Genomic DNA, 25,444 nt, shown 5'->3' with positions numbered 1-25,444 from the left:
TTGAGAGCGAGAGAGAGAGAGAGCGAGAGAGAGAGAGAGAGAGAGAGAGAGAGAGAGAGAGAGAGAGAGAGAGAGAGAGAGAGAGAGAGAGAGAGAGAGAGAGAGAGAGAGAGAGAGAGAGAGAGAGAGAGAGAGAGAGAGAGAGAGAGAGAGAGAGAGAGAGAGAGAGAGAGAGAGAGAGAGAGAGAGAGAGAGAGAGAGAGAGAGAGAGAGAGAGAGAGGGGGGATAGAGAGACAGTGTGTGTGTGTGAAAGAGAGAAAGAGAGATAAAGACTCACACAGCCAGCCATGCAGCCAGAGAGATTACACTGTGACAAATACTCAGACCTAAGAGAATCTTTCTTTCCCAAAATTATCACTCAGTACAAAGAAGAAAAAAATGAATATTTATTTGGTGAAAAGCCCAAATCTGCAGTTTTGGCAGCCAAACATATGTCCTCCTGCCAAAACCTGAGGGACGGCCAGTAAAAAGTGCAATGTAATGTCAATAATATTTCCCATTTAGTTTTGTTTTATCTTTCATACCATGCATCTTCTCAGTCAGGTTGAGACTGTTCTACTACTATTGCTTTAATGTATTGTTATTCTCATTAATATTGTTGTTGTAGTTGCTGTTAATGGTAATCCCATTTCCACTACTACTGTTATTATTGCTGTTGGTCCCACCATTTTTGTTATATGTATACTTTGATAATGTGATTAATTTAACCTGCCATGTCAATAAAGTATTTTGAATTGAAATGTAACTGAAATTGAGAGAAAGAGAGAGAGAGAGAGAGAGAGAGAGAGAGAGAGAGAGAGAGAGAGAGAGAGAGAGAGAGAGAGAGAGAGAGAGAGGAGACCACTCACGGAGCTACACAGCCTGCTAGCAGTGAGTGGGTTTCCTATTAAAGCTGATCAGCCTGACTGAGCATCTCACTGTAGCTGCGTCTCTCCTTGGACATTGTCTTTCCCTCAACACGCCTGCCAAAGATGTCACTGTCCGACGCAGATAGAAACACGATAACATGACGGGGAACCCAACCATCTACCTTCCCAGATCCTATCTTCTCTGAGCACCGTTTACAAACTATCCACGCCTCCATCCCTTTCCTCGGCAATGTTTCGTTTCATTCTTCCATTACACAACCAGGCGGTCTGTAATTAATGAACTTTTCGCGCCGCTGTGCAACAGTTCGTCAGCTCCCAGCGCGCGGAAGACAATGAAGACCACGCGGAAATGCCGCGCGTTGCTCTCGGTTGGACTCAACCTGGTCGCGCTTTTTTTTTCCACCACCGCGTTCATTACGACCTACTGGTGCGAGGGCACTCAGCGCGTACCCAAGCCCAGCTGCAGCAAGCAGCGGCGGCACAACTGCATCGACTACGGCGTGAACGAGACAGACAAGAGCAAGGTCCACTACAGCTGGGACACCGGAGACGATCGCTTTCTGTTCCGCCGTTTCCACACCGGGATCTGGTACTCCTGCGAGGAGAACATTCACGGTCCAGGTGAGATGATAACGTCTCTGTTTCTTAGACGCGGTCATAACGAGTCATTATAATTATTTACATCTGGTTGAAAGTTGGCTGATGGCCTCGGAAATCGGAGAAATGGTTTAAAATCACAACTAAATCAAAGTTTATTTGTCATATCCTCCTGAGAACCAAGGAAAATATTGTTTTTCCTAATCATATTTTTTGTGATTCAATAACTGTTTAGGGTTAAAAAAAGCATCCTACAATTTCCACATTTTAATTTTAATTTTTTATTTTACAGCATGTCCACTGTAGTGGACAACAGGATCATTTGAGTACGAAAAGAGACACATTTGGTAGATACACATTTTTACAGAGTTCTTACAGATTACAGAGTTTTTATGAACTAAGAATACATACATTTTGGGCTGTAGATTGATTATTATCCAAGAATACAGACATTTTGATTATACAATACACATTAATCATTCTTGAATCCTTTTCCTTACATTTCGCAAGGATAGCTTTACTATTAAAGCTTAACACTTTGTTATGTCCATATCCTTTGATTGGTCCCCTTGAATCCTTTCAGTGTTATTTGAACAATGAACATATAACTAATGTGTAACAGATTTATTTTGGATTTTTTCCTTCTGTCAAACTGAATCCAATCTAGCTTTTTCCTTCACTCTTCATTTTGTTCTTAGTATTTTCTTTGTTAGTGGTGAAAGTCCTGGAAGCAATTGCTCTTTTTGGTAATGCAGAGGAACATCTTGCATTTGGTACATCTCATGTACGTCTTGCTCTTGCAGCCCTTATTTCTGCATCTTTCTGCATGCTTGGTATCCATCATCTCAGGCATGTGCATGGCTCCTAGTCTGCGCACAGATGGCTCTGGTTGTGGGATCCTCATTTTAGATGGTGGCTCATACTCATCCTCACTCTCTTCACAGCTGTTTTCCAGTTCCGGACTCTCCAACAGCTCCTCAGCTAGGAGTAGTTTGAAGTCCAGGTACTGATGTGTGTTCTTGGATGGTCTGTGCAGAGCTTTGCTGTCAGACTGGTATTGTATCCAGGAGTTGGTGATGGCAACATCAAAGAAGTGACTGATCACGCGAGATGTCCACTTCTTGGTCCTGCTTGACATACGATAGAAGCTAAGCATGCGATCACAAAGATCTACGCCACCCATGTTATCATTATACTGCTTAATTACTGCTGGTCTTTTAACCTGGACCAGGTGCTTTTCTTTCTGGGACCATCTGGTACAGATGTCTTCTGGGTCTTTCCCATGTACAGTGGATGCCATGAGCACTGGTTTGTTGTCGAACCATTTTGTGATGGCCAGCTCAGGACTCTTTCTGGCCACTGACACTGATGTTCCTCTCCCCTCTTTTTTCAACTGTTTGTCTACTGGCAGCTGGCACAGCTTTGGGACACGGTTCTTCATTATAGTTCCAGTTGCAGGAAGGCCCTTTGCCAGCAATGCATCCAATAGATCTATGGTTGTGAAGTACCTGTCAAAGAATATGTGGCTTCCTGTTGGAACAGATTCAACCATGCGTAGAACTGCTGCAGCTCCAACTCCTAACCTTTGGACTGTAAAGGTATTCTTCCCTTGGTAGACTTCAAAATCAAGCATCAGACCATTTGGGGATGCAAGGACAAAGACCTTTAGGCCAGTAGGGTTTGGCTTGCCGGGAACATATTGCCTGACTGGACAACGGCCTTTGAATGGGATGATTTGCTCATCAATGCAGACCCTTTCTGGCTTTGCAAGGCTGAGACAGCCTTGGCGCACACGATCGAGTATTGGCCTGACTTTCCAAAGAATATCTGCCTTCTTTGTTTCCTCTGTTACAGCCAGGTCATTGACAATCTTGAGGGAATTTCTTATCCTGAAGAATCTATCCCTAGTCATTTTGCTACTTATGACTGGCACTTTAATTTTGTTGGCCCAAAACATTTTAATTCTGGGATAGCCAAGGCAGGCCATGTGGACTGAAATGCCCAAGAAGATTTTTATTTCTTGTGGCGTGGTGTTCATGCACACTCCTTTGATTTGCAGCTCTCTTTGATTTGTGTATGTTGCCAAATCTTCAAAGACCTTGTTGTCAATGTACTGTGAAAAGTATTCAATTGGACTCCAGTCTGCACGTGTTGTAGGGTCATCTTGACACACAGGAAGCCCAGGTAACACAGGTGCAAATCTGATATGAAGGAAAAAGAATAATAAATGATAAGTAATAACAGTTTAAATACTCAATGCAGCTGAATTTAAAATTGTGGAACTGCATCAAACATACATGTTACTCCTGGCCCACAGAGGGCGACGAGTTTCCTGTTCATCCCTGTCTGTATCTGTGTCTGTGTCTGCATCTGTCCCTTCAACTGAGCCTTTTGCATTGTCTTCCTCTTCTTCATCACCGTTTTGTATCACTGGTCGAAACTTATCCTCATCTCTCTCATCATCTGACAACTCCAAATCTGAATCTCCCTCGGTAAAGAATTCTTTCTGCTTCAGTTCTGTTTCCTACGACAATGTGGAGTCATTATTTACATGAAGATAGTCCTGATTTCCACTATAATTGACATTCATAAAATGGCAAATCTTTCAAAAGATACATAATTTAGTTGCTATCAGAACTAAATATATGATTCCTAACACCTTCATGAACAAGAAAATATATGATTATCATAGTAACAAAACCATAGACAAACAATATTTGACTTACCTCTCATCTTTCCATAAAATGTGCTTGTTCCTATGCCGTCCATTTTGAAAGGAAAGATAGAGGCGGTTCCCGGCCTCCCAGCCAATCAAATGACATATCACTGAAAAGCCCAGGATGTCCTCTGTACAGTACATCAGGAATTAAGAGACTTGCACAAAAGATTCCAAGAAGAGGGATGAAACTCAAATGTCCACTACAGTGGATATAAGTCAATGGGCTGGGTCTCAGGAGGATATGCTCAGTATCCTCTCAACAGTGCAGGTTGTAGGAATACTATCAAAACATTTCAATAAGTAGGTTAAAAAAAGAGCACAAACAAATACAATGTTGGTATAAGAAATAGTCTTAAAGTGTTCTGACAGTGAAAAGTAACTTCTCCTATTTATTCTCTTTTATAGGCTAAGTTTAGTATTTTATAGGCTAAGTTTAATCTATTACAACCAAAACATTCAGACAGTTATTAGTTAATATTGGACTTCATTTAATTAACTGTGATTCTTGGGCTGAAATATTTCACATTGATTGATCTGTAGCATGTATGGTTGACACACACACTGGTCAATATCTCCCGCGATACATAACTCATATGAGCTTATTGTTGACTTCAACAACAGGTTAGTCTCAGACTCAAAAATCTAATCAAATCAAAGTTTATTGGCGCAAACACAGATTTGCAGATGTTATCACAGGTGCAGAGAAATGCTTGTGTTTATATCTCCAACAGTGCAGTTATAAGACCTAGCAATACAAAACAATACCCACAAAGTAAAAATTAAGAAATTAAGAAATATCAGAATGAGTAATGTCAGGGTCCAGAGTATATATTTATTAATTTCTTTATTTTTTACTTTGTGGGTTATGTGTGTATTGTTTTGTATTGCTAGGTATTATTACGGTTGGAGCTAGAAACGCACTGCAGATTAAACACTGTTTCCATTCATATACTGTCCATACTGTCTAGGCACACCATTATTTACATATATAGTGGTGTGTATGGACAGTATGGACAGTATATGAATAGAAACAGTGTCTATGACTAGAATAGAGTACATATGAAGTGGGTATAGCAGTATGTAAACATTACTAAAGTGACCAGTGTTCAATGACTCTATGTACATAGGGCAGCAGTCTCTGAGGTGCAGGGTAGAGTACCGGGTGGTAGCCGGCTAGTAACAGTGACTAAGGTTCAGGGCAGGGTATTGGGCGAAAGCCGAGTAGTGGTGACTGTTTAACAGTCTGATGGCATGTTCGAATACACACTAGAACATGAGAATACACATTTGAACATGAGAACACACATTCGAACATGAGAATACACATTAGAACATGAGAATACACATTGGAATACGAGAATACACATTCGAACATGAGAACACACATTTGAACATGAGAACACACATTCGAACATGAGAATACACATTAGAACATGAGAATACACATTGGAATACGAGAATACACATTCGAACATGAGAACACACATTCGAACATGAGAATACACATTTGAACATGAGAATACACATTAGAACATGAGAACACACATTAGAACATGAGAATACACATTGGAATACGAGAATGCTACTAGATGGTAGTGGGTTGTGGCTCGGGTGGTTGAGGTACTTGATGATCTCCTTGACCTTCCTGTGACATTGGGTGCTGTAGATGTCCTGGAAGGCAGGCAGTGTGCCCCCGATGATGCGTTGGGATGACCGCACCACCCTTTGGAGAGCCCTGCGGTTGCGGACGGTGCAATTGCCGTACCAGGCGATGATACAGCCTGACACGATGCTCTCAATGGTTCATCTGTAGAAGTTTGTGAGGGTCTTAGGGGCCAAGACTAATTTCTAAAGTGGTTGTCCCACTGGCTATCATAAGGTGAATGCACCAATTTGTAAGTCGCTCTGGAAAAGAGCGTCTGCTAAATGACGTAAATGTAAATGTAAATGTAATGTTGTTTTCCTCGAAGCGGGCAAAGAAGGTGTTTAGCTTGTCCAGGAGCGAGGCCAAGGCGTCGGTGTCCGCCACGTGGCTGGCGTTCCCTTTATAATCCGTGGTTGTCTGGCGTCCCTGGCACGTACGTCTCCTGTCTGAGCCGTTGAGTTGTGACTCCACTTTGTCCCTGTACTGTCGTTTTGCCTCTCTGATTGCCTTATGGAGGTTGTAGCTGGTCTGTTTGTACACGTCCATGTTCCCAGTCACCTTGCCATGGTTAAATGTGGTGGTTTGCGGCCTCAGAATATGCGGTTCTCAGAGAGAGAGATAATGTGTGTGTGTGTGTGTGAGAGAGCGAGAGATAATGTGTGTGTGTGTGTGTGTGCGAGAGAGATAATGTGTGTGTGTGTGTGTGTGTGAGAGAGAGAGATAATGTGTGTGTGTGTGTGTGTGAGATAATGGATGTGTGTGTGTGAGATAATGTGTGTGTGTGTGAGAGATAATGTGTGTGTGAGAGAGAGAGAGATAATGTGTGTGTGTTTGTGTGAGATAATGGATGTGTGTGTGAGATAATGTGTGTGTGTGAGAGATAATGTGTGTGTGAGAGAGAGAGAGATAATGTGTGTGTGTGTGTGTGTGTGAGATAATGGATGTGTGTGTGTGAGATAATGTGTGTGTGTGTGAGAGATAATGTGTGTGTGAGAGAGAGAGAGATAATGTGTGTGTGTGTGTGTGTGTGTGTGAGAGAGCGAGAGATCATGTGTGTGTGTGTGTGTGTGCGAGAGAGATAATGTGTGTGTGTGTGTGTGAGAGAGAGAGATAATGTGTGTGTGTGTGTGAGATAATGGATGTGTGTGTGTGAGATAATGTGTGTGTGTGTGAGAGATAATGTGTGTGTGAGAGAGAGAGAGATAATGTGTGTGTGTTTGTGTGTGTGTGTGAGAGAGATAATGTGTGTGTGTGTGTGAGAGAGAGAGATAATGTGAGTGTGCGTGTGTGAGAGAGAGAGAGAGCGAGAGAGAGAGACACACACATTCAGGGCTCCATGTCTCCTGTCAGTCTCAGGATCCTCACTATCTGGCCAAGTACGTCTAGTTGTTTCAAACCTAACCACCCTTAACCCTAACCTTAACCACACTGCTAACCTTATGCCTAACCCTAACCTTAAATTAAGACCAAAAAAAAGCTAATTTATGTTTGTATAATATTTTAGGGTTGAGCCAATTTAGTGGGAACCCAGTCTCCTCTCCTCTCTCTGGGCTGGTAGGCTGGCATCGCCTCATACCCCAACCCCACACACAGCTGTCCCATGTTATCTGCCAGGCAAGCAGGCAGGATGTGTATGTGTGTGTGTGTGTGTGTCTCTGTGTTTGTGCCTTGTGTGTGTGTGTGTGTGTGTGTGTGTCTCTGTGTTTGTGCTTTGTGTGTGAGATATAACAGTGTGAGGGGAAAGTCGTGAGATTGGAAGCATCTCTACACACTTTTGACTTTAAGAGGGAAAGCACGAGTTCCAGGGCCAGACACTCCTAGACACAGATGAAGCGTAGTCCTGGACTAAAACACATTCTCAATAAAACATCTCCATTGAAAGTGCTTTTTAGTCCAGGATTATAGGCTTTATCTGTGTCCGGGAAACAGCCCCTTAGACTACCGTAGAGCTGATGTTCCCTGCTCACTCCCCGTCCCCATCCCTTTACAAGGTGAAGGGGAGAGGAGGGCTTGTGAAAACTGGTATATTGGGTTCCAGGGAGCCAGCCAGCGACATCATTGACGGGAATAAATACCCTCCCATGGAAGAATAGACATGAGAATATGAGAATATATATATTACAACATTAAAATATACATTAGAACATTAGAATACACATTATAACATGAAAATATGCTTTAGAACATTAGAATACACATTAGAACATGAAAATATGCATTAGAACATAAGAATATACATTAGAACATGATCATATATATTACAACATGAGAATATGCATTAGAACATAAGAATATACATTTGAACATTATCATATATATTACAACATGAGAATATGCATTAGAACATTAGAACATGAGAAAATGCATTAGAACATTAGAACACAAGAATATGCATTAGAACATTAGAACATGAGAATATGCATTAGAACATTATAACATGAGAATACACATTCGAACATGAGAACACACATGAGAACACACATTAGAACATGAGAATACACATTAGAACACGAGAACACACATTAGAACATGAGAACACACATTAGAACATGAGAACACACATTAGAACATGAGAACACACATTAGAACATGAGAATACACATTAGAACATGAGAACACACATTCGAACATGAGAATACACATTAGAACATGAGAATACACATTAGAACATGAGAACACACATTAGAACATGAGAATACACATTCGAACATGAGAATACACATTCAAACATGAGAATACACATTCAAACATGAGAATACACATTAGAACATGAGAACACACATTATAACATGAGAATACACATTCGAACATGAGAATACACATTAGAACATGAGAACACACATTAGAACATGAGAATACACATTTGAACATGAGAACACACATTAGAACATGAGAATACACATTCGAACATGAGAATACACATTCGATCATGAGAATAGACATTATAACATGAGAACACACATTAGAACATGAGAATACACATTCAAACATGAGAATACAGATTTGAACATGAGAATACACATTAGAACATGAGAATACACATTCAAACATGAGAATACACATTAGAACATGAGAACACACATTATAACATGAGAATACACATTCAAACATGAGAATACACATTAGAACATGAGAATACACATTAGAACATGAGAATACACATTGGAATACGAGAATACACATTGGAACATTAGAATACACATCATAATATGAGAATACACATTAGAACATAATAATATAAACCCAATCTCCAAATAAAATGCCAAACCGTGGTGTAACTGCAGCTACATAATTACACCATGGCTTGACGTTTTGATTATGCCATGTGGTGCCGTACCTTAGCTGTCAGACAAACTCAGCAAACGTGGAACTAAAACTTCAGTTTAGGCATCAATTCCTAATGGTTAAGATTCGGGATAGGGTTATATTTAACTTTAGGCATGAATACCAAATGGTTAAGTTAAGGGTTAAGGTTTGAGAAAATAAACTAGTGTCTAGCACTGAGATTGAACACGCAACCTTCGGAGCCATAGCTCGTTGTTATAGCTCTTCTTCTACCTCCGTCCACAACGCCCTAGCAAGCTGCCAGCCATAGCTCGTTGTTATAGCTCTTCTTCTACCCCCGTCCACAACGCCCTAGCAAGCTGCCAGCCATAGCTCGTTGTTATAGCTCTTCTTCTACCCCCGTCCACAATGCCCTAGCAGGCCGCAAGCCTACTAGATGGTTATAGGCACTCACGTTGCCCCCTAGTGGACAGTATAGCATCCACATTTCACCATGTCCAAACATAATCTGGTACCTGCTGAATTGGCAACTCCTGGAGTATTCCATAAGAGAATGAGCTGGATAATTAATCATTAAGGCCTGGGGAGGTGTGGTATTAGAGAATGAGCTGGATAATTAATCAATAAGGCCTGAGGAGGTGTGGTATTAGAGAATGAGCTGGATAATTAATCAATAAGGCCCGAGGAGGTGTGGTATTAGAGAATGAGCTGGATAATTAATTAATAAGGCCTGAGGAGGTGTGGTATTAGAGAATGAGCTGGATAATTAATCAATAAGGCCTGGGGAGGTGTGGTATTAGAGAATGAGCTGGATAATTAATCAATAAGGCCAGAGGAGGTGTGGTATTAGAGAATGAGCTGGATAATTAATCAATAAGGCCTGAGGAGGTGTGGTATTAGAGAATGAGCTGGATAATTAATCAATAAGGCCTGAGGAGGTGTGGTATTAGAGAATGAGCTGGATAATTAATCAATAAGGCCTGAGGAGGTGTGGTATTAGAGAATGAGCTGGATAATTAATCAATAAGGCCTGAGGAGGTGTGGTATTAGAGAATGAGCTGGATAATTAATCAATAAGGCCTGAGGAGGTGTGGTATTAGAGAATGAGCTGGATAATTAATCAATAAGGCCTGAGGAGGTGTGGTATTAGAGAATGAGCTGGATAATTAATCAATAAGGCCTGAGGAGGTGTGGTATTAGAGAATGAGCTGGATAATTAATCAATAAGGCCTGAGGAGGTGTGGTATTAGAGAATGAGCTGGATAATTAATCAATAAGGCCTGAGGAGGTGTGGTATTAGAGAATGAGCTGGATAATTAATCAATAAGGCCTGAGGAGGTGTGGTATAATTCTTATGCATGATGCGACATACAGCCATTAGCCGTGGTATATTGACATTATACCACAAACCCCCGAGGTGCCTTATTGCTGTTATCAACTGGTTACCAATGTTTTGTCATGCCCGTGGCATACGGTCTGATATACCACGGCTTTCAGCCAATCAGCATCCAGGGCTCAAACCACCCAGTTTATAATAAACATAAGAATATATAAGGTTTTTAACACCAAGGTCAATGTTACGCTGTTAGAACAGCTCTACTGAAGGACAAAACATAATGTCGTTTTATGGGGATATAAACATGTATAATAAATTGTGTTTATATACCTAGCACTTCCACCCAGCGTTTCACAAGCACTTTACAACTGACACCAGGTCAAAAGTAGTACACTATATAGGGAATGGGGTGCCATTTGGGACGCAGACAGAGTGCCACTCTCTCTCTGTTCCTTTATGGAAACTAACCCTTTGAATTGTAGCCAATATGTATGAGTATATCAGGTCAGTAAGGAGATGGAAGTAGCTATATCGTGTCCAATATCAGGCCAGTATGGAGAGGGAAGTAGCTAGATAGTGTCCAATATCAGGTCAGTATAGAGAGGGAAGTAGCTAGATAGTGTCCAATATCAGGTCAGTATGGAGATGGAAGTAGCTAGATAGTGTCCAATATCAGGTCAGTATGGAGATGGAAGTAGCTAGATAGTGTCCAATATCAGGCCAGTATGGAGAGGGAAGTAGCTAGATAGTGTCCAATATCAGGTCAGTATAGAGAGGGAAGTAGCTATATCGTGTCCAATATCAGGCCAGTATGGAGATGGAAGTAGCTATATCGTGTCCAATATCAGGCCAGTATGGAGATGGAAGTAGCTATATCGTGTCCAATATCAGGCCAGTATAGAGAGGGAAGTAGCTATATCGTGTCCAATATCAGGCCAGTATGGAGAGGGAAGTAGCTATATCGTGTCCAATATCAGGCCAGTATAGAGAGGGAAGTAGCTATATCGTGTCCAATATCAGGCCAGTATGGAGAGGGAAGTAGCTATATCGTGTCCAATATCAGGCCAGTATGGAGAGGGAAGTAGCTAGATAGTGTCCAATATCAGGCCAGTATGGAGAGGGAAGTAGCTAGATAGTGTCCAATATCAGGTCAGTATGGAGATGGAAGTAGCTAGATAGTGTCCAATATCAGGTCAGTATGGAGATGGAAGTAGCTAGATAGTGTCCAATATCAGGCCAGTATGGAGAGGGAAGTAGCTAGATAGTGTCCAATATCAGGTCAGTATGGAGAGGGAAGTAGCTAGATAGTGTCCAATATCAGGCCAGTATGGAGAGGGAAGTAGCTAGATAGTGTCCAATATCAGGCCAGTATGGAGAGGGAAGTAGCTATATCGTGTCCAATATCAGGCCAGGGCGACTTCGGCAGACAAGTTTCAAATTCTCGCTTAAGTTTCTAGCCACAAGCATAAACTAGCTAGCTGGGAAAGGCTCATCCACATTGGGCTCAACAGGACGACTGACTGGACTGACTGAACTGAATCCGTTCGTCTCCACTCGACTCTCAGCTTTGCGACATACATCATACATTTTGGCAACAGGCGTGTCCATTGCGAGTGTACCCATAGGAGCAAAGCAGGAAGTAAAATATGTGCTAAAATATGTGCTGTAATTTGTTGATTCAACTCAACTGACATTTTAAAAAATCCATGCCATTGCATGAGCCACATCAGTTAATATCATTTGAATGAACGTTCTACATTTCCATGGAAATTGCATTACAATACCAGGCAGCCATTGCGAGCGAGTTTACCAGTCAAGTTGAACCTTTGCTAAGCCCCGCCCCCTTAGTTACTGTTGTTTCAGTTTCAAGTTTCAGTTTCAAGTTTTAATGTCACATGCACAAGTACAGTGAAATGCCTTTCTTGCAAACTCAAAACCCAACAATGCAATAATCAATAACAATGTTACTAGAAGAATGAAAATGAAGAAAAACATGAGAAATAAGAATAATAAATATGAAATACACAATAAAGTAAGTAAGTAAGCTATATACAGGAAATATTTAAAAAGTCAGTTCCAATACCATATTTACAGTGCCTTGCAAAAGTATTCATCCCCATTGGCGTTTTTCCTATTTTGTTGCATTACAACCTGTAATTTAAATTGATTTTTATTTGGACTTCATGTAATGGACATACACAAAATAGTTCAAATTGGTGAAGTGAAATGAAAAAAATAACTTGTTTCAAAAAATTCTAAAAAATAAATAATAGAAATGTGGTGCGTGCAGATGTATTCACCCCCTTTGCTATGAAGCCCCTAAATAAGATCTGGTGCAACCAATTACCTTCAGAAGTCACATAATTAGTTAAATAAAGTCCACCTGTGTGCAATCTAAGTGTCACATGATCTCAGTATATATACACCTGTTCTGAAAGGCCCCAGAGTCTGCAACACCACTAAGCAAGGGGCACCACCAAGCAAGCGGCACCATGAAGACCAAGGAGCTCTCCAAACAGGTCAGGGACAAAGTTGTGGAGAAGTACAGATCAGGGTTGGGTTATAAAAAAATATCAGAAACTTTGAACATCCCACGGAGCACCATTAAATCCATTATAAAAAAATGGAAAGAATATGGCACCACAACAAACCTGCCAAGAGAGGGCCGCCCACCAAAACTCACGGACCAGGCAAGGTCAGGCGGCAGGTAGCTTAGTGGGTAAGAGCGTTGTGCCAGTAACCGAAAGGTCGCTGGTTCTAATCCCCGAGCCGACTAGGTGAAAAATCTGTCGATGTGCCCTTAAACAAGGCACTTAACCCTAATTGCTCCTGTAAGTCGCTCTGGATAAGAGCGTCTGCTAAATGACTAAAATGTAAATGTAAGGAGGGCATTAATCAGAGAGGCAACAAAGAGACCAAAGATAACCCTGAAGGAGCTGCAAAGCTCCACAGCGGAGATTGGAGTATCTGTCCATAGGACCACTTTAAGCCGTACACTCCACAGAGCTGGGCTTTAGGGAAGAGTGGCCAGAAAAAAGCCATTGCTTAAAGAATAAAATAAGCAAACACGTTTGGTGTTCGCCAAAACGCATGTGGGAGACTCCTCAAACATATGGAAGAAGGTACTCTGGTTAGATGAGACTAAAATTGTGCTTTTTGGCCATCAAGGAAAACACTATGTCTGGCGCAAACCCAAAACCTCTCATCACCCTGAGAACGCCATCCCCACAGTGAAGCATGGTGGTGGCAGCGTCATGCAGTGGGGAGGTTTTTCATCGGCAGGGACTGGGAAACTGGTCAGAATTGAAGGAATGATGGATGCCGCTAAATACAGGGAAATTCATGAGGGAAACCTGTTTCAGTCTTCCAGAGATTTGAGACTGGGACGGAGGTTCCCTTCCAGCAGGACAATGACCCTAAGCATAATGCTAAAGCAACACTTGAGTGGTTTAAGGGGAAACATTTTAATGTCTTGGAATGGCCTAGTCAAAGCCCAGACCTCAATCCAATTGAGAATCTGTGGTATGACTTAAAGATTGCTGTACACCAGCGGAACCCATCCAACTTGAATGAGCTGGAGCAGTTTTGCCTTGAAGAATGGGCAAAAATCCCAGTGGCTAGATGTGCCAAGCTTATAGAGACATACCCCAAGAGACTTGCAGCTGTAATTGCTGCAAAAGGTGGCTCTACAAAGTATTGACTTTGGGGGGGTGAATAGTTATGCACGCTCAAGTTTTCAGTTTTTTTGTCTTATTTCTTGTTTGTTTCACAATAACAAATATTTTGCATCTTCAAAGTGGTAGGCATGTTGTGTGAATCAAATGATACAAAGCCCCCAAAATCCATTTTAATTCCAGGTTGTAAGCAGCAAAATAGGAAAAAGGCCAAGGGGGGGTGAATACTTTCACAAGCCACTGTACATGTGCAGAGATACTGGAGTGATGGAGGTAGATACAGTATGTATAGGGGTAAGGTGACTAGGCATCAGGATATAAGATAAACAGAGTAGCAGCAGCTTGTATGTGAGTGGATGTGTAGAGTCAGTATGAATGTATGTGCATATTTTGTGTGAGTGAGAAAATGATGGAGTGAGTGTTTGTGTGTGTGTTGGAGTGACAGTGTGTGTGTGAGTGTGTAGGGCCCTGTGAGTGTACACAGAGACAGAGCAAATCCTGAAATAAAAGGTCAATAAAGATACAAGGTAAACTCGGTCCGTGTAGCTATTTAGATAGCTATTTATCAGTCATATTGCTAGGGGATAGAAGCTGTTAAAGAGCCTGTTGGTGTCAGACTTGATTCACCGGTACCGCCTGCTGTGCGGCAGCAGAGAAAATAGTCTATGGCTTGGGTGGTTTGGGTCTTTGATGATTTTCCGGGCCTTCATTTCACACCGCCTCGTATAGAGGTCATGGATGGCAGGGAGCTCGGCCCCAGTAATGTACTGGGCTGTCCACACAGCCCTCTGTAGCACCATGCGATCGAGAGCGGTGCTATTGCTATATCAAGCAGTGATGCAGCCAGTCAATATGCTCTAAGTGGTACAGCTGTAGAACCTTTTCAGGATTTGAGGGCCCATGCCAAACTTTTTCAACCTCCTGAAGGGGAAGATGCACTGTCGCACCTTCTTCACGACTGTGCGTGTGTGTTTGGACCATTTTAAGTCTTTAGTGATTTGGACACCGAAGAACTTGGTGTTTACCTGCTCCACTGCAGCCCCGTCGATGTGGATGGGGGCGTGCTCGCCCCCACCCCCTGTTTCCTGTAGTCCACGATCAGCTCCTTGGTCTTGCTGACGTCGAGGGAGAGGTTGTTGCTCCGGCACCACACTGCCAGGTCACTGACCTCCTCCCTGTAGGCTGACTCGTCGTCACCGGTGATCAGGCCTACCACCGTCGTGTCGTCAGCGAACTTGATAATGGTTTTGGAGTAGTGCATGGCCACAGTCGTGGGTGAACAGGGAGTACAGGAGGGGACTAAGCACACACCCCTGTGGGGTCCCTGTGTTGAGGGTGAGTGTGGTGGAGGTGATGCTGACTACCCTCACCACCTGGGGTCGGCTCGTCAGGAAGTCCAGGATCCAGTTGCAGAGGGAGGTGTTCAGATCCAGAGTCCTAAGCTTGGTGACGAGCTTGGAGGGCACTCTGGTGATGAACGCTGAGCTGTAGTCAATGAACAGCATTCTCACATAGGTGTTCCTCTCATCTAGGTGGGTGAGGGCAGTGTGGAGAGCAATTGAGATTACGTAATCTATGGATCTGTTGGGGCGGTATGCAAATTGGAGAGGGTCTATGGTGGCTGGGATGGTGGAGTTAATATGTGCCATAACCAGCCTCTCAAAGCACTTCATGATTACAGAAGTGAGTGCTACAGGTGCGGTAGTCATTGTGGCATGAATCCTTAGAGTTCTTAGGAACAGGAATGATGGTGGTCATCTTAAAACATATGGGGATTACAGACTGGGACACGGAGAGGTTGAAAATTACCGTGAATATGCCTGCCAGCTGTTCTGTGCATGCTCTGAGAACGTGCCCTGGAATACCTTTGCTTGTTTCAGCAAGAAGCAACAAAGTTTCATCACGTTGTTAAGAGTCCATGTTACGGCAGAAACGGACTCAACCGCACAAATGCCCTGCCGTCCCATCTCCAGTCAGCTGTTCGTTCCACAAAAACTGTTATGATAGTTATTTTATTTTCATGATGGTCGTCATCCTTAACCATTGGTTACATGGTTATACGGTAATCATCCTTAACCGTTGGTTACATGGTTATACTGTAATCATCCTTAACCGTTGGTTATGTGGTTATACGGTAATCATCCTTAACCGTTGGTGACGTGGTTATACGGTAATCATCCTTAACCGTTGGTTACATGGTTATACGGTAATCATCCTTAACCGTTGGTTACATGGTTATACGGTAATCATCCTTAACCGTTGGTTACATGGTTATACTGTAATCATCCTTAACCGTTGGTTACATGGTTATACTGTAATCATCCTTAACCGTTGGTTACATGGTTATATGGTAATCATCCTTAACCGTTGGTTACATGGTTATATGGTAATCATCCTTAACCGTTGGTTATGTGGTTATATGGTAATCATCCTTAACCGTTGGTGACGTGGTTATACGGTAATCATCCTTAACCGTTGGTGACGTGGTTATACGGTAATCATCCTTAACCATTGGTTACGTGGTTATACGGTAATCATCCTTAACCGTTGGTTACATGGTTATACGGTAATCATCCTTAACCGTTGGTTACATGGTTATACGGTAATCATCCTTAACCGTTGGTTACATGGTTATACTGTAATCATCCTTAACCGTTGGTTACATGGTTATACTGTAATCATCCTTAACCATTGGTTACATGGTTATACGGTAATCATCCTTAACCGTTGGTTACATGGTTATACTGTAATCATCCTTAACCGTTGGTTACATGGTTATACGGTAATCATCCTTAACCGTTGGTTACATGGTTATACTGTAATCTTCCTTAACCGTTGGTTACATGGTTATACTGTAATCATCCTTAACCGTTGGTTACATGGTTATACTGTAATCTTCCTTAACCGTTGGTTACATGGTTATACTGTAATCTTCCTTAACCATTGGTTACATGGTTATACGGTAATCATCCTTAACCGTTGGTTACATGGTTATATGGTAATCATCCTTAACCGTTGGTTATGTGGTTATACGGTAATCATCCTTAACCGTTGGTTACATGGTTATATGGTAATCATCCTTAACCGTTGGTTACATGGTTATATGGTAATCATCCTTAACCGTTGGTTATGTGGTTATACGGTAATCATCCTTAACCGTTGGTGACGTGGTTATACGGTAATCATCCTTAACCGTTGGTGACGTGGTTATACGGTAATTGTGCCAGCCCTATGTGTGTGCCCAGTGAGAGACAGGAACGATCCTACAGGGATGACAGACAGAGCTGCTACTGCTTAATGAACCTCTATAACGAGAATCAATTAACTAATTAACCCATAACGAGCTCGTCCATTAGATCAACCTGTTCCATTAGTGATTAACTACCAGAAACTGTAACGAGCTGCTATACTTTTAGAAGTTACCTTTAGAGACAGGTCTAGGATCTCTCTCTCTCTCTGTCTCTGTCTCTGTCTCTGTCTCTGTCTCTGTCTCTGTCTCTGTCTCTGTCTCTGTCTCTCTCTCTCTCTCTCTCTCTCTCTCTCTCTCTCTCTCTCTCTCTCTCTCTCTCTCTCCCTCCCTCCCTCCCTCCCTCCTCTCTCTCTCTCTCTCTCTCTCTCTCTCTCACACGCACGCACACAATCAATAACACACAGGTTTAATTGGGTGTCCTACATCTTGGAAAGTGAATGAGCGATGGTGTTGATGTGCTATCCACGAAAGGAAGGATTTTCACCTCCAACTGTAAAATAATGTATTTCTCTCTCTCTCTCACACACACACACACACACCCTTTAACAATCCATTCTTCCCAGTGTTTCTCATCCACTCCATCCAGATATAAATCCAGCTGCTCACTTGTGTTGTAAGGTAAACAACATCCCAAGTAAATGGAGTTAATTAAAAATCTTAATTTACAGTATTCTGGAAGACACCCCAAACAATCTGATTTACTGAAATAAAACACTGTCCTAGGTTTTCTCCTCCACAAGTGTTTGCTAAGACGAAATGTACAGTCGTGGTCAAACGTTTTGAGAATGACACAAATACTAATTTTCACAAAGTCTGCTGCCTCAGTTTTGATGATGGCAATTTGCATATACTCCAGAATGTCATGAAGAGTGATCAGATGAATTGCAATTAATTGCAAAGTGAACTTAACCCCAAAAAAAAATTTCCACTGCATTTCAGCCCTGCCACATAAGGACCAGCTGCCATCAAGTCAGTGATTCTCTCGTTAACACAGGTGAGAGTGTTGACGAGGACAAGGCTGGAGATCACTCTGTCATGCTGATTGAGTTAGAAAAACATACTGGGAACTTTATAAGGAGGGTGGTGCTTGAAATCATTGTTCTTCCTCTGTTAACCATGGTTACCTGCAAGGAAACACGTGCCGTCTTTGCACAAAAAGGGCTTCACGGGCAGGATATTGCTGCTAGTAAGATTGCACCTAAATCAACCATTCATCGGATCATCAAGAACTTCAAGGAGAGAGGTTCAATTGTTGTGAAGAAGGCGTCAGGGCGCCCAAGAAAGTCCAGCAAGCGCCAGGACCGTCTCCTAAAGTTGATTCAGCTGCGGGATCGGGGCATCACCAGTGCAGAGCTTGCTCAGGAATGGCAGCAGGCAGGTGTGAGTGCATCTGCACGCACAGGTGAGGCGAAGACTTTTGGAGGATGGCCTGGTGTCAAGAAGGGCAGCAAAGAAGCCACTTCTCTCCAGGAAAAACATCAGGGACAGACTGATATTCTGCAAAAGGTACAGGGATTGGACTGCGGAGGACTGGGGTAAAGTCATTTTCTCTGATGAATCCTCTTTCCGATTGTTTGGGGCAACCGGAAAACACCTTGTCCGGAGAAGACAAGGTGAGCGCTACCATCAGTCATGTGTCATGCCAACAGTAAAGCATCCTGAGACCATTCATGTGTGGGGTTGGTTCTCAGCCAAGGGAGTGGGCTCACTCACAATTTTGCCTAAGAACACAGCCATGAATAAAGAATGGTACCAACACATCCTCCGAGAGCAACTTCTCCCAACCATCCAAGAGCAGTTTGGTGACAGCCAATGCCTTTTCCAGCATGATGGAGCACCTTGCCATAAGGCAAAAGTGATAACTAAGTGGCTCGGGGAACAAAATATTGACATTTTGGGTCCATGGCCAGGAAACTCCCCAGACCGTAATCCCATTGAGAACTTGTGGTCGATCCTCAAGAGGCGGGTGGACAAACAAATACCCACAAATTCTGACAAACTCCAAGCATTGATTATGCAAGAATGGGCTGCCATCAGTCAGGATGTGGCCCAGAAGTTAATTGACAGCATGCCAGGGCGGATTGCAGAGGTCTTGAAAAAGATGGGTCAACACTGCAAATATTGACTCTTTGCATAAACGTAATGTAATTGTCAATAAAAGCCTTTGACACTTATGGAATGCTTGTAATTATACTTCAGTATACCATAGTAACATCTGACAAAAATATCTCATAACACTGAAGCAGCGAACTTTGTGAAGACCAATACTTGTGTCATTCTCAAAACTTTTGCCCACGACTGTACTATGTTGATTTGTCTATGGAGAATAAGGCCTGGGATTTACTCTCATCTCTCTTTGTCAGCTATGCGCTATTTAAAAGGAATTTCCTATTGAGCCGACATATGCAGCGTTTACTGTGAATGCAGCCTCCGGGGTACACAGGAACATTGCCTTTAAAAGGTACATAGCTGACAAAACACAATCAGATATAATTCTGGCCTAAGACTTTTAACATTTCAACTATTTACTGTGTTGTGTACTGTTGTCTATAGAGAATAATATCCTCAGACTATTTACTATGTACTGTTGTCTATAGAGAATAAGATCCTCAGACTATTTACTATGTACTGTCTATAGAGAATAAGATCCTCAGACTATTTACTATGTACTGTTGTCTATACAGAATAAGATCCTCAGACTATTTACTATGTACTGTTGTCTATAGAGAATAAGATCCTCAGACTATCTACTATGTACTGTTGTCTATAAAGAATAAAATCCTCAGACTATTTACTATGTACTGTTGTCTATAGAGAATAAGATCCTCAGACTATTTACTATGTACTGTTGTCTATAGAGAATAAGATCCTCAGACTATTTACTATGTAGTGTTGTCTATAGAGAATAAGATCCTCAGACTATTTACTATGTACTGTTGTGTATAGAGAATAAGATCCTCAGACTATTTACTATGTACTGTTGTCTATAGAGAATAAGATCCTCAGACTATTTACTATGTACTGTTGTCTATAGAGAATAAGATCCTCAGACTATTTACTATGTAGTGTTGTCTATAGAGAATAAGATCCTCAGACAATTTACTATGTACTGTTGTCTCTAGAGAATAAGATCCTCAGACTATTTACTATGTAGTGTTGTCTATAGAGAATAAGATCCTCAGACTATTTACTATGTAGTGTTGTCTATAGAGAATAAGATCCTCAGACAATTTACTATGTACTGTTGTCTATAGAGAATAAGATCCTCAGACTATTTACTATGTAGTGTTGTCTATAGAGAATACGATCCTCAGACTATTTACTATGTACTGTTGTCTATAGAGAATAAGATCCTCAGACTATTTACTATGTACTGTTGTCTATAGAGAATAAGATCCTCAGACTATTTACTATGTACTGTTGTCTATAGAGAATACGATCCTCAGACTATTTACTATGTACTGTTGTCTATAGAGAATAAGATCCTCAGACTATTTACTATGTACTGTTGTCTATAGAGAATAAGATCCTCAGACTATTTACTATGTACTGTTGTCTATAGAGAATAATATCCTCAGACTATTTACTATGTACTGTTGTCTATAGAGAATAAGATCCTCAGACTATTTACTATGTACTGTTGTCTATAGAGAATAATATCCTCAGACTATTTACTATGTAGTGTTGTCTATAGAGAATACGATCCTCAGACTATTTACTATGTACTGTTGTCTATAGAGAATAATATCCTCAGACTATTTACTATGTAGTGTTGTCTATAGAGAATAATATCCTCAGACTATTTACTATGTAGTGTTGTCTATAGAGAATACGATCCTCAGACTATTTACTATGTACTGTTGTCTATAGAGAATAAGATCCTCAGACTATTTACTATGTACTGTTGTCTATAGAGAATAATATCCTCAGACTATTTACTATGTAGTGTTGTCTATAGAGAATAAGATCCTCAGACTATTTACTATGTATTGTTGTCTATAGAGAATAAGATCCTCAGACTATTTACTATGTACTGTTGTCTATAGAGAATAAGATCCTCAGACTATTTACTATGTACCGTTGTCTATAGAGAATAAGATCCTCAGACTATTTACTATGTACTGTTGTCTATAGAGAATAAGATCCTCAGACTATTTACTATGTACTGTTGTCTATAGAGAATACGATCCTCAGACTATTTACTATGTACTGTTGTCTATAGAGAATAAGATCCTCAGACTATTTACTATGTACTGTTGTCTATAGAGAATAAGATCCTCAGACTATTTACTATGTACTGTTGTCTATAGAGAATAATATCCTCAGACTATTTACTATGTACTGTTGTCTATAGAGAATAAGATCCTCAGACTATTTACTATGTAGTGTCTATAGAGAATAAGATCCTCAGACTATTTACTATGTACTGTTGTCTATAGAGAATAAGATCCTCAGACTATTTACTATGTACTGTTGTCTATAGAGAATAAGATCCTCAGACTATTTACTATGTACTGTTGTCTATAGAGAATAAGATCCTCAGACTATTTACTATGTACTGTTGTCTATAGAGAATAAGATCCTCAGACTATTTACTATGTATTGTTGTCTATAGAGAATAAGATCCTCAGACTATTTACTATGTACTGTTGTCTATAGAGAATAAGATCCTCAGACTATTTACTATGTATTGTTGTCTATAGAGAATAAGATCCTCAGACTATTTACTATGTACTGTTGTCTATAGAGAATAAGATCCTCAGACTATTTACTATGTACCGTTGTCTATAGAGAATAAGATCCTCAGACTATTTACTATGTACTGTTGTCTATAGAGAATAAGATCCTCAGACTATTTACTATGTACTGTTGTCTATAGAGAATACGATCCTCAGACTATTTACTATGTACTGTTGTCTATAGAGAATAAGATCCTCAGACTATTTACTATGTACTGTTGTCTATAGAGAATAAGATCCTCAGACTATTTACTATGTACTGTTGTCTATAGAGAATAAGATCCTCAGACTATTTACTATGTACTGTTGTCTATAGAGAATAATATCCTCAGACTATTTACTATGTACTGTTGTCTATAGAGAATAAGATCCTCAGACTATTTACTATGTAGTGTCTATAGAGAATAAGATCCTCAGACTATTTACTATGTACTGTTGTCTATAGAGAATAAGATCCTCAGACTATTTACTATGTACTGTTGTCTATAGAGAATAAGATCCTCAGACTATTTACTATGTACTGTTGTCTATAGAGAATAAGATCCTCAGACTATTTACTATGTACTGTTGTCTATAGAGAATAAGATCCTCAGACTATTTACTATGTACTGTTGTCTATAGAGAATAATATCCTCAGACTATTTACTATGTACTGTCTATAGAGAATACGATCCTCAGACTATTTACTATGTACTGTTGTCTATAGAGAATAAGATCCTCAGACTATTTACTATGTACTGTTGTCTATAGAGAATAAGATCCTCAGACTATTTACTATGTACTGTTGTCTATAGAGAATAAGATCCTCAGACTATTAACTATGGACTGTCTATAGAGAATAAGATCCTCAGACTATTTACTATGTACTGTTGTCTATAGAGAATAAGATCCTCAGACTATTTACTATGTACTGTTGTCTCTAGAGAATAATATCCTCAGACTATTTACTATGTACTGTTGTCTATAGAGAATAAGATCCTCAGACTATTTACTATGTACTGTTGTCTATAGAGAATAAGATCCTCAGACTATTTACTATGTACTGTTGTCTATAGAGAATAAGATCCTCAGACTATTTACTATGTACTGTTGTCTATAGAGAATAAGATCCTCAGACTATTTACTATGTACTGTTGTCTCTAGAGAATAAGATCCTCAGACTATTTACTATGTACTGTTGTCTATAGAGAATAAGATCCTCAGACTATTTACTATGTACTGTTGTCTATAGAGAATAAGATCCTCAGACAATTTACTATGTACTGTTGTCTATAGAGAATAAGATCCTCAGACTATTTACTATGTATTGTTGTCTATGGAGAATAACATAATAAGAGAGAGGTGTAGTGTAGGTCAGGTCAGATTTAGGTTTTAATTAGGCTGGCTGTCAATTTTTAATTCTTTATATTCACAGATATTAACACCCTTGTACCCTCCCCTCTCTCTCTCTCTCTCTCTCTCTCTCTCTCTCTCTCTCTCTCTCTCTCTCTCTCTGTCTCTCTCTCTCTCTCTCTCTCTCTCTCTCTCTCTCTCTCTCTCTCTCTCTCTCTCTCTCTCTCTCTCTCTCTCTCTCTCTCTCTCTCTCTCTCTCTCTCTCTGTCTCTCTCGCTCTGTCTCTCTCTGTCTCTCTCTGTCTCTCTCTGTCTCTCTCTGTCTCTCTCTCTCTCAGGTGAAAAGTGTCGTAGCTTCATTGATCTGGCTCCGGCCTCAGAGAGAGGTGAGTAATGTGCATATATACATTCTATAATCTTCTGTTTAAAACAGACGTCTTCACTTCCATGTACTGTGCCCATTCAGTATAAGACAGACTTCTAACGATAATAAACTTGATTGGAATTGGCTATTAGCGGCAACACAATAACATACAGCGTTTCGCAAAGGCGTGTGCGCCCCTGACGTGTACCTAAACAACGCACAACCACACCGAACAACGGAGCTCCGACACAACGCGGGAAATATGAACAAATAAAACTTCAAATTGAATGAAATGAACAGAACTTCTATCTCGTGAGTGTTATGATTACACGTGCACCTAAACAATGTTTCACTCTGAGGTAAATTACACATTTTCTTGTTTTGTTTTATTTACGGAAAGCCAGGAGCACATTCCAACACTCCAGACTTAATTTACAAATGAAGCATGTGTGTTTAGTGAGTCCGCCAGATCAGAGGCAGGAGGGATGACCAGGGATTTTCTCTTGATAATTGTGTGATTTAGACCCTTTTCCTGTCCTGCTAAGCATTTAAAATGTAACGAGTACTTTTGGGTGTCAGGGAAAATGTATGGAGTAAAAAATACATTATTTTCTTAATGAAGTAAAAGTAAAAGTCGTCAAAAATATAAATAGTGAAGTAAAGTAAAGTACAGATACCCCAAAAAACTACTTAAGTAGTACTTAAAAGTATTTTTACTTAAGTACTTTAGACCCCTGTGAACTGGGCATTATTGGAATATAAAGCTTCTGTAGCTTACTGCTTACAAAATAACTCAAGAACGATGTACAGTACCAGTCAAAAGTTTGGACACAGCTACTCATTCATGGGCTTTTCTTTATTTTTACTATTTTCTACAATGTAGAATAATAGTGAAGACATCAACACTATGAAATAACACATATGGAATCATGTAGTAACCAGAAAAGTGTTAAACAAATCAAAATATATTTTATATTTGAGAATCTTCAAAGTAGCCACCCTTTGCCTTGATGACAGCTTTGCACACTCTTGGCATTCTCTCAACCAGCTTCATGAGGTAGTCACCTGGAATGCATTTCAATTAACAGGTGTGCCTTATTAAAAGTTAATTTGTGGAATTTCTTTCCTTAATGCATTTGAGCCAATCAGTTGTGTTGTGACAAGGTAGGGGTGGTATACAGAAGATAGCCCTACAGTGGCTTGCGAAAGTATTCACCCCCCTTGGCATTTTTCCTATTTTGTTGCCTCACAACCTGGAAATAAAATGGATTTTTTTGGTGGTTTGTATCATTTGATTTACACAACATGCCTACCACTTTGAAGATGCAAAATATGTTTTCTTGTGAAACAAACAAGAAATAAGACAAAAAAACAGAAAACTTGAGCGTGCATAACTATTCACCCCCCCAAAGTCAATACTTTGTAGAGCCACCTTTTGCAGCAATTACAGCTGCAAGTCTCTTGGGGTATGTCTCTATAAGCTTGGCACATCTAGCCATTGGGATTTTTGCCCATTCTTCAAGGCAAAACTGCTCCAGCTCCTTCAAGTTGGATGGGTTCCGCTGGTGTACAGCAATCTTTAAGTCATACCACAGATTCTCAATTGGATTGAGGTCTGGGCTTTGACTAGGCCA

General features: G+C 40.7%; 2 protein-coding genes across 2 annotated transcripts in view; one reads left to right on the top strand and one right to left on the bottom strand.

The window, feature by feature from the left end:
• Positions 1 to 906: 906 nt before the first annotated feature.
• Positions 907 to 25,444, top strand: part of LOC121551673 (germ cell-specific gene 1-like protein) — a 34,670-nt gene continuing 10,132 nt past the window's right edge. The window contains exons 1-2 of the mRNA XM_041864383.2: positions 907 to 1,491; positions 23,785 to 23,832. Of these exons, the coding sequence (XP_041720317.1) occupies positions 1,203 to 1,491; positions 23,785 to 23,832 (337 nt within the window). The 5' untranslated portion in view covers positions 907 to 1,202. The remainder of the gene's footprint in view (positions 1,492 to 23,784; positions 23,833 to 25,444) is intronic.
• Positions 1,663 to 4,390, bottom strand: LOC123482648 (piggyBac transposable element-derived protein 3-like). Its single transcript, XM_045211054.1, has 2 exons — positions 4,194 to 4,390; positions 1,663 to 3,668 (listed from the first exon to the last, which is right to left on the bottom strand). Exons 1-2 carry the CDS (start codon positions 4,325 to 4,327, stop codon positions 2,177 to 2,179), a joined length of 1,626 nt encoding a protein of 541 aa, XP_045066989.1. The 5' UTR covers positions 4,328 to 4,390; the 3' UTR covers positions 1,663 to 2,176.

The sequence above is a fragment of the Coregonus clupeaformis genome, chromosome 35 (assembly GCF_020615455.1).
Source record: "Coregonus clupeaformis isolate EN_2021a chromosome 35, ASM2061545v1, whole genome shotgun sequence".
Lineage (NCBI taxonomy): Eukaryota > Metazoa > Chordata > Actinopteri > Salmoniformes > Salmonidae > Coregonus > Coregonus clupeaformis.
Note: the sequence above shows the minus strand (reverse complement) of the source record. Positions and strands in the feature narration are given on the sequence as shown.

What these genes read in the sequence shown, in the direction of transcription:
- LOC123482648 (XM_045211054.1), bottom strand. Translation starts at nt 4,327, where the DNA reads ATGTACTGTACAGAGGACATCCTGGGCTTTTCAGTGATATGTCATTTG. An exon ending in ATTTTATGGAAAGATGAGAG is followed by an intron (nt 3,669 to 4,193) that starts GTAAGTCAAATA and finishes CCTTCATATCAG; the next exon opens with ATTTGCACCTGTGTTACCTG.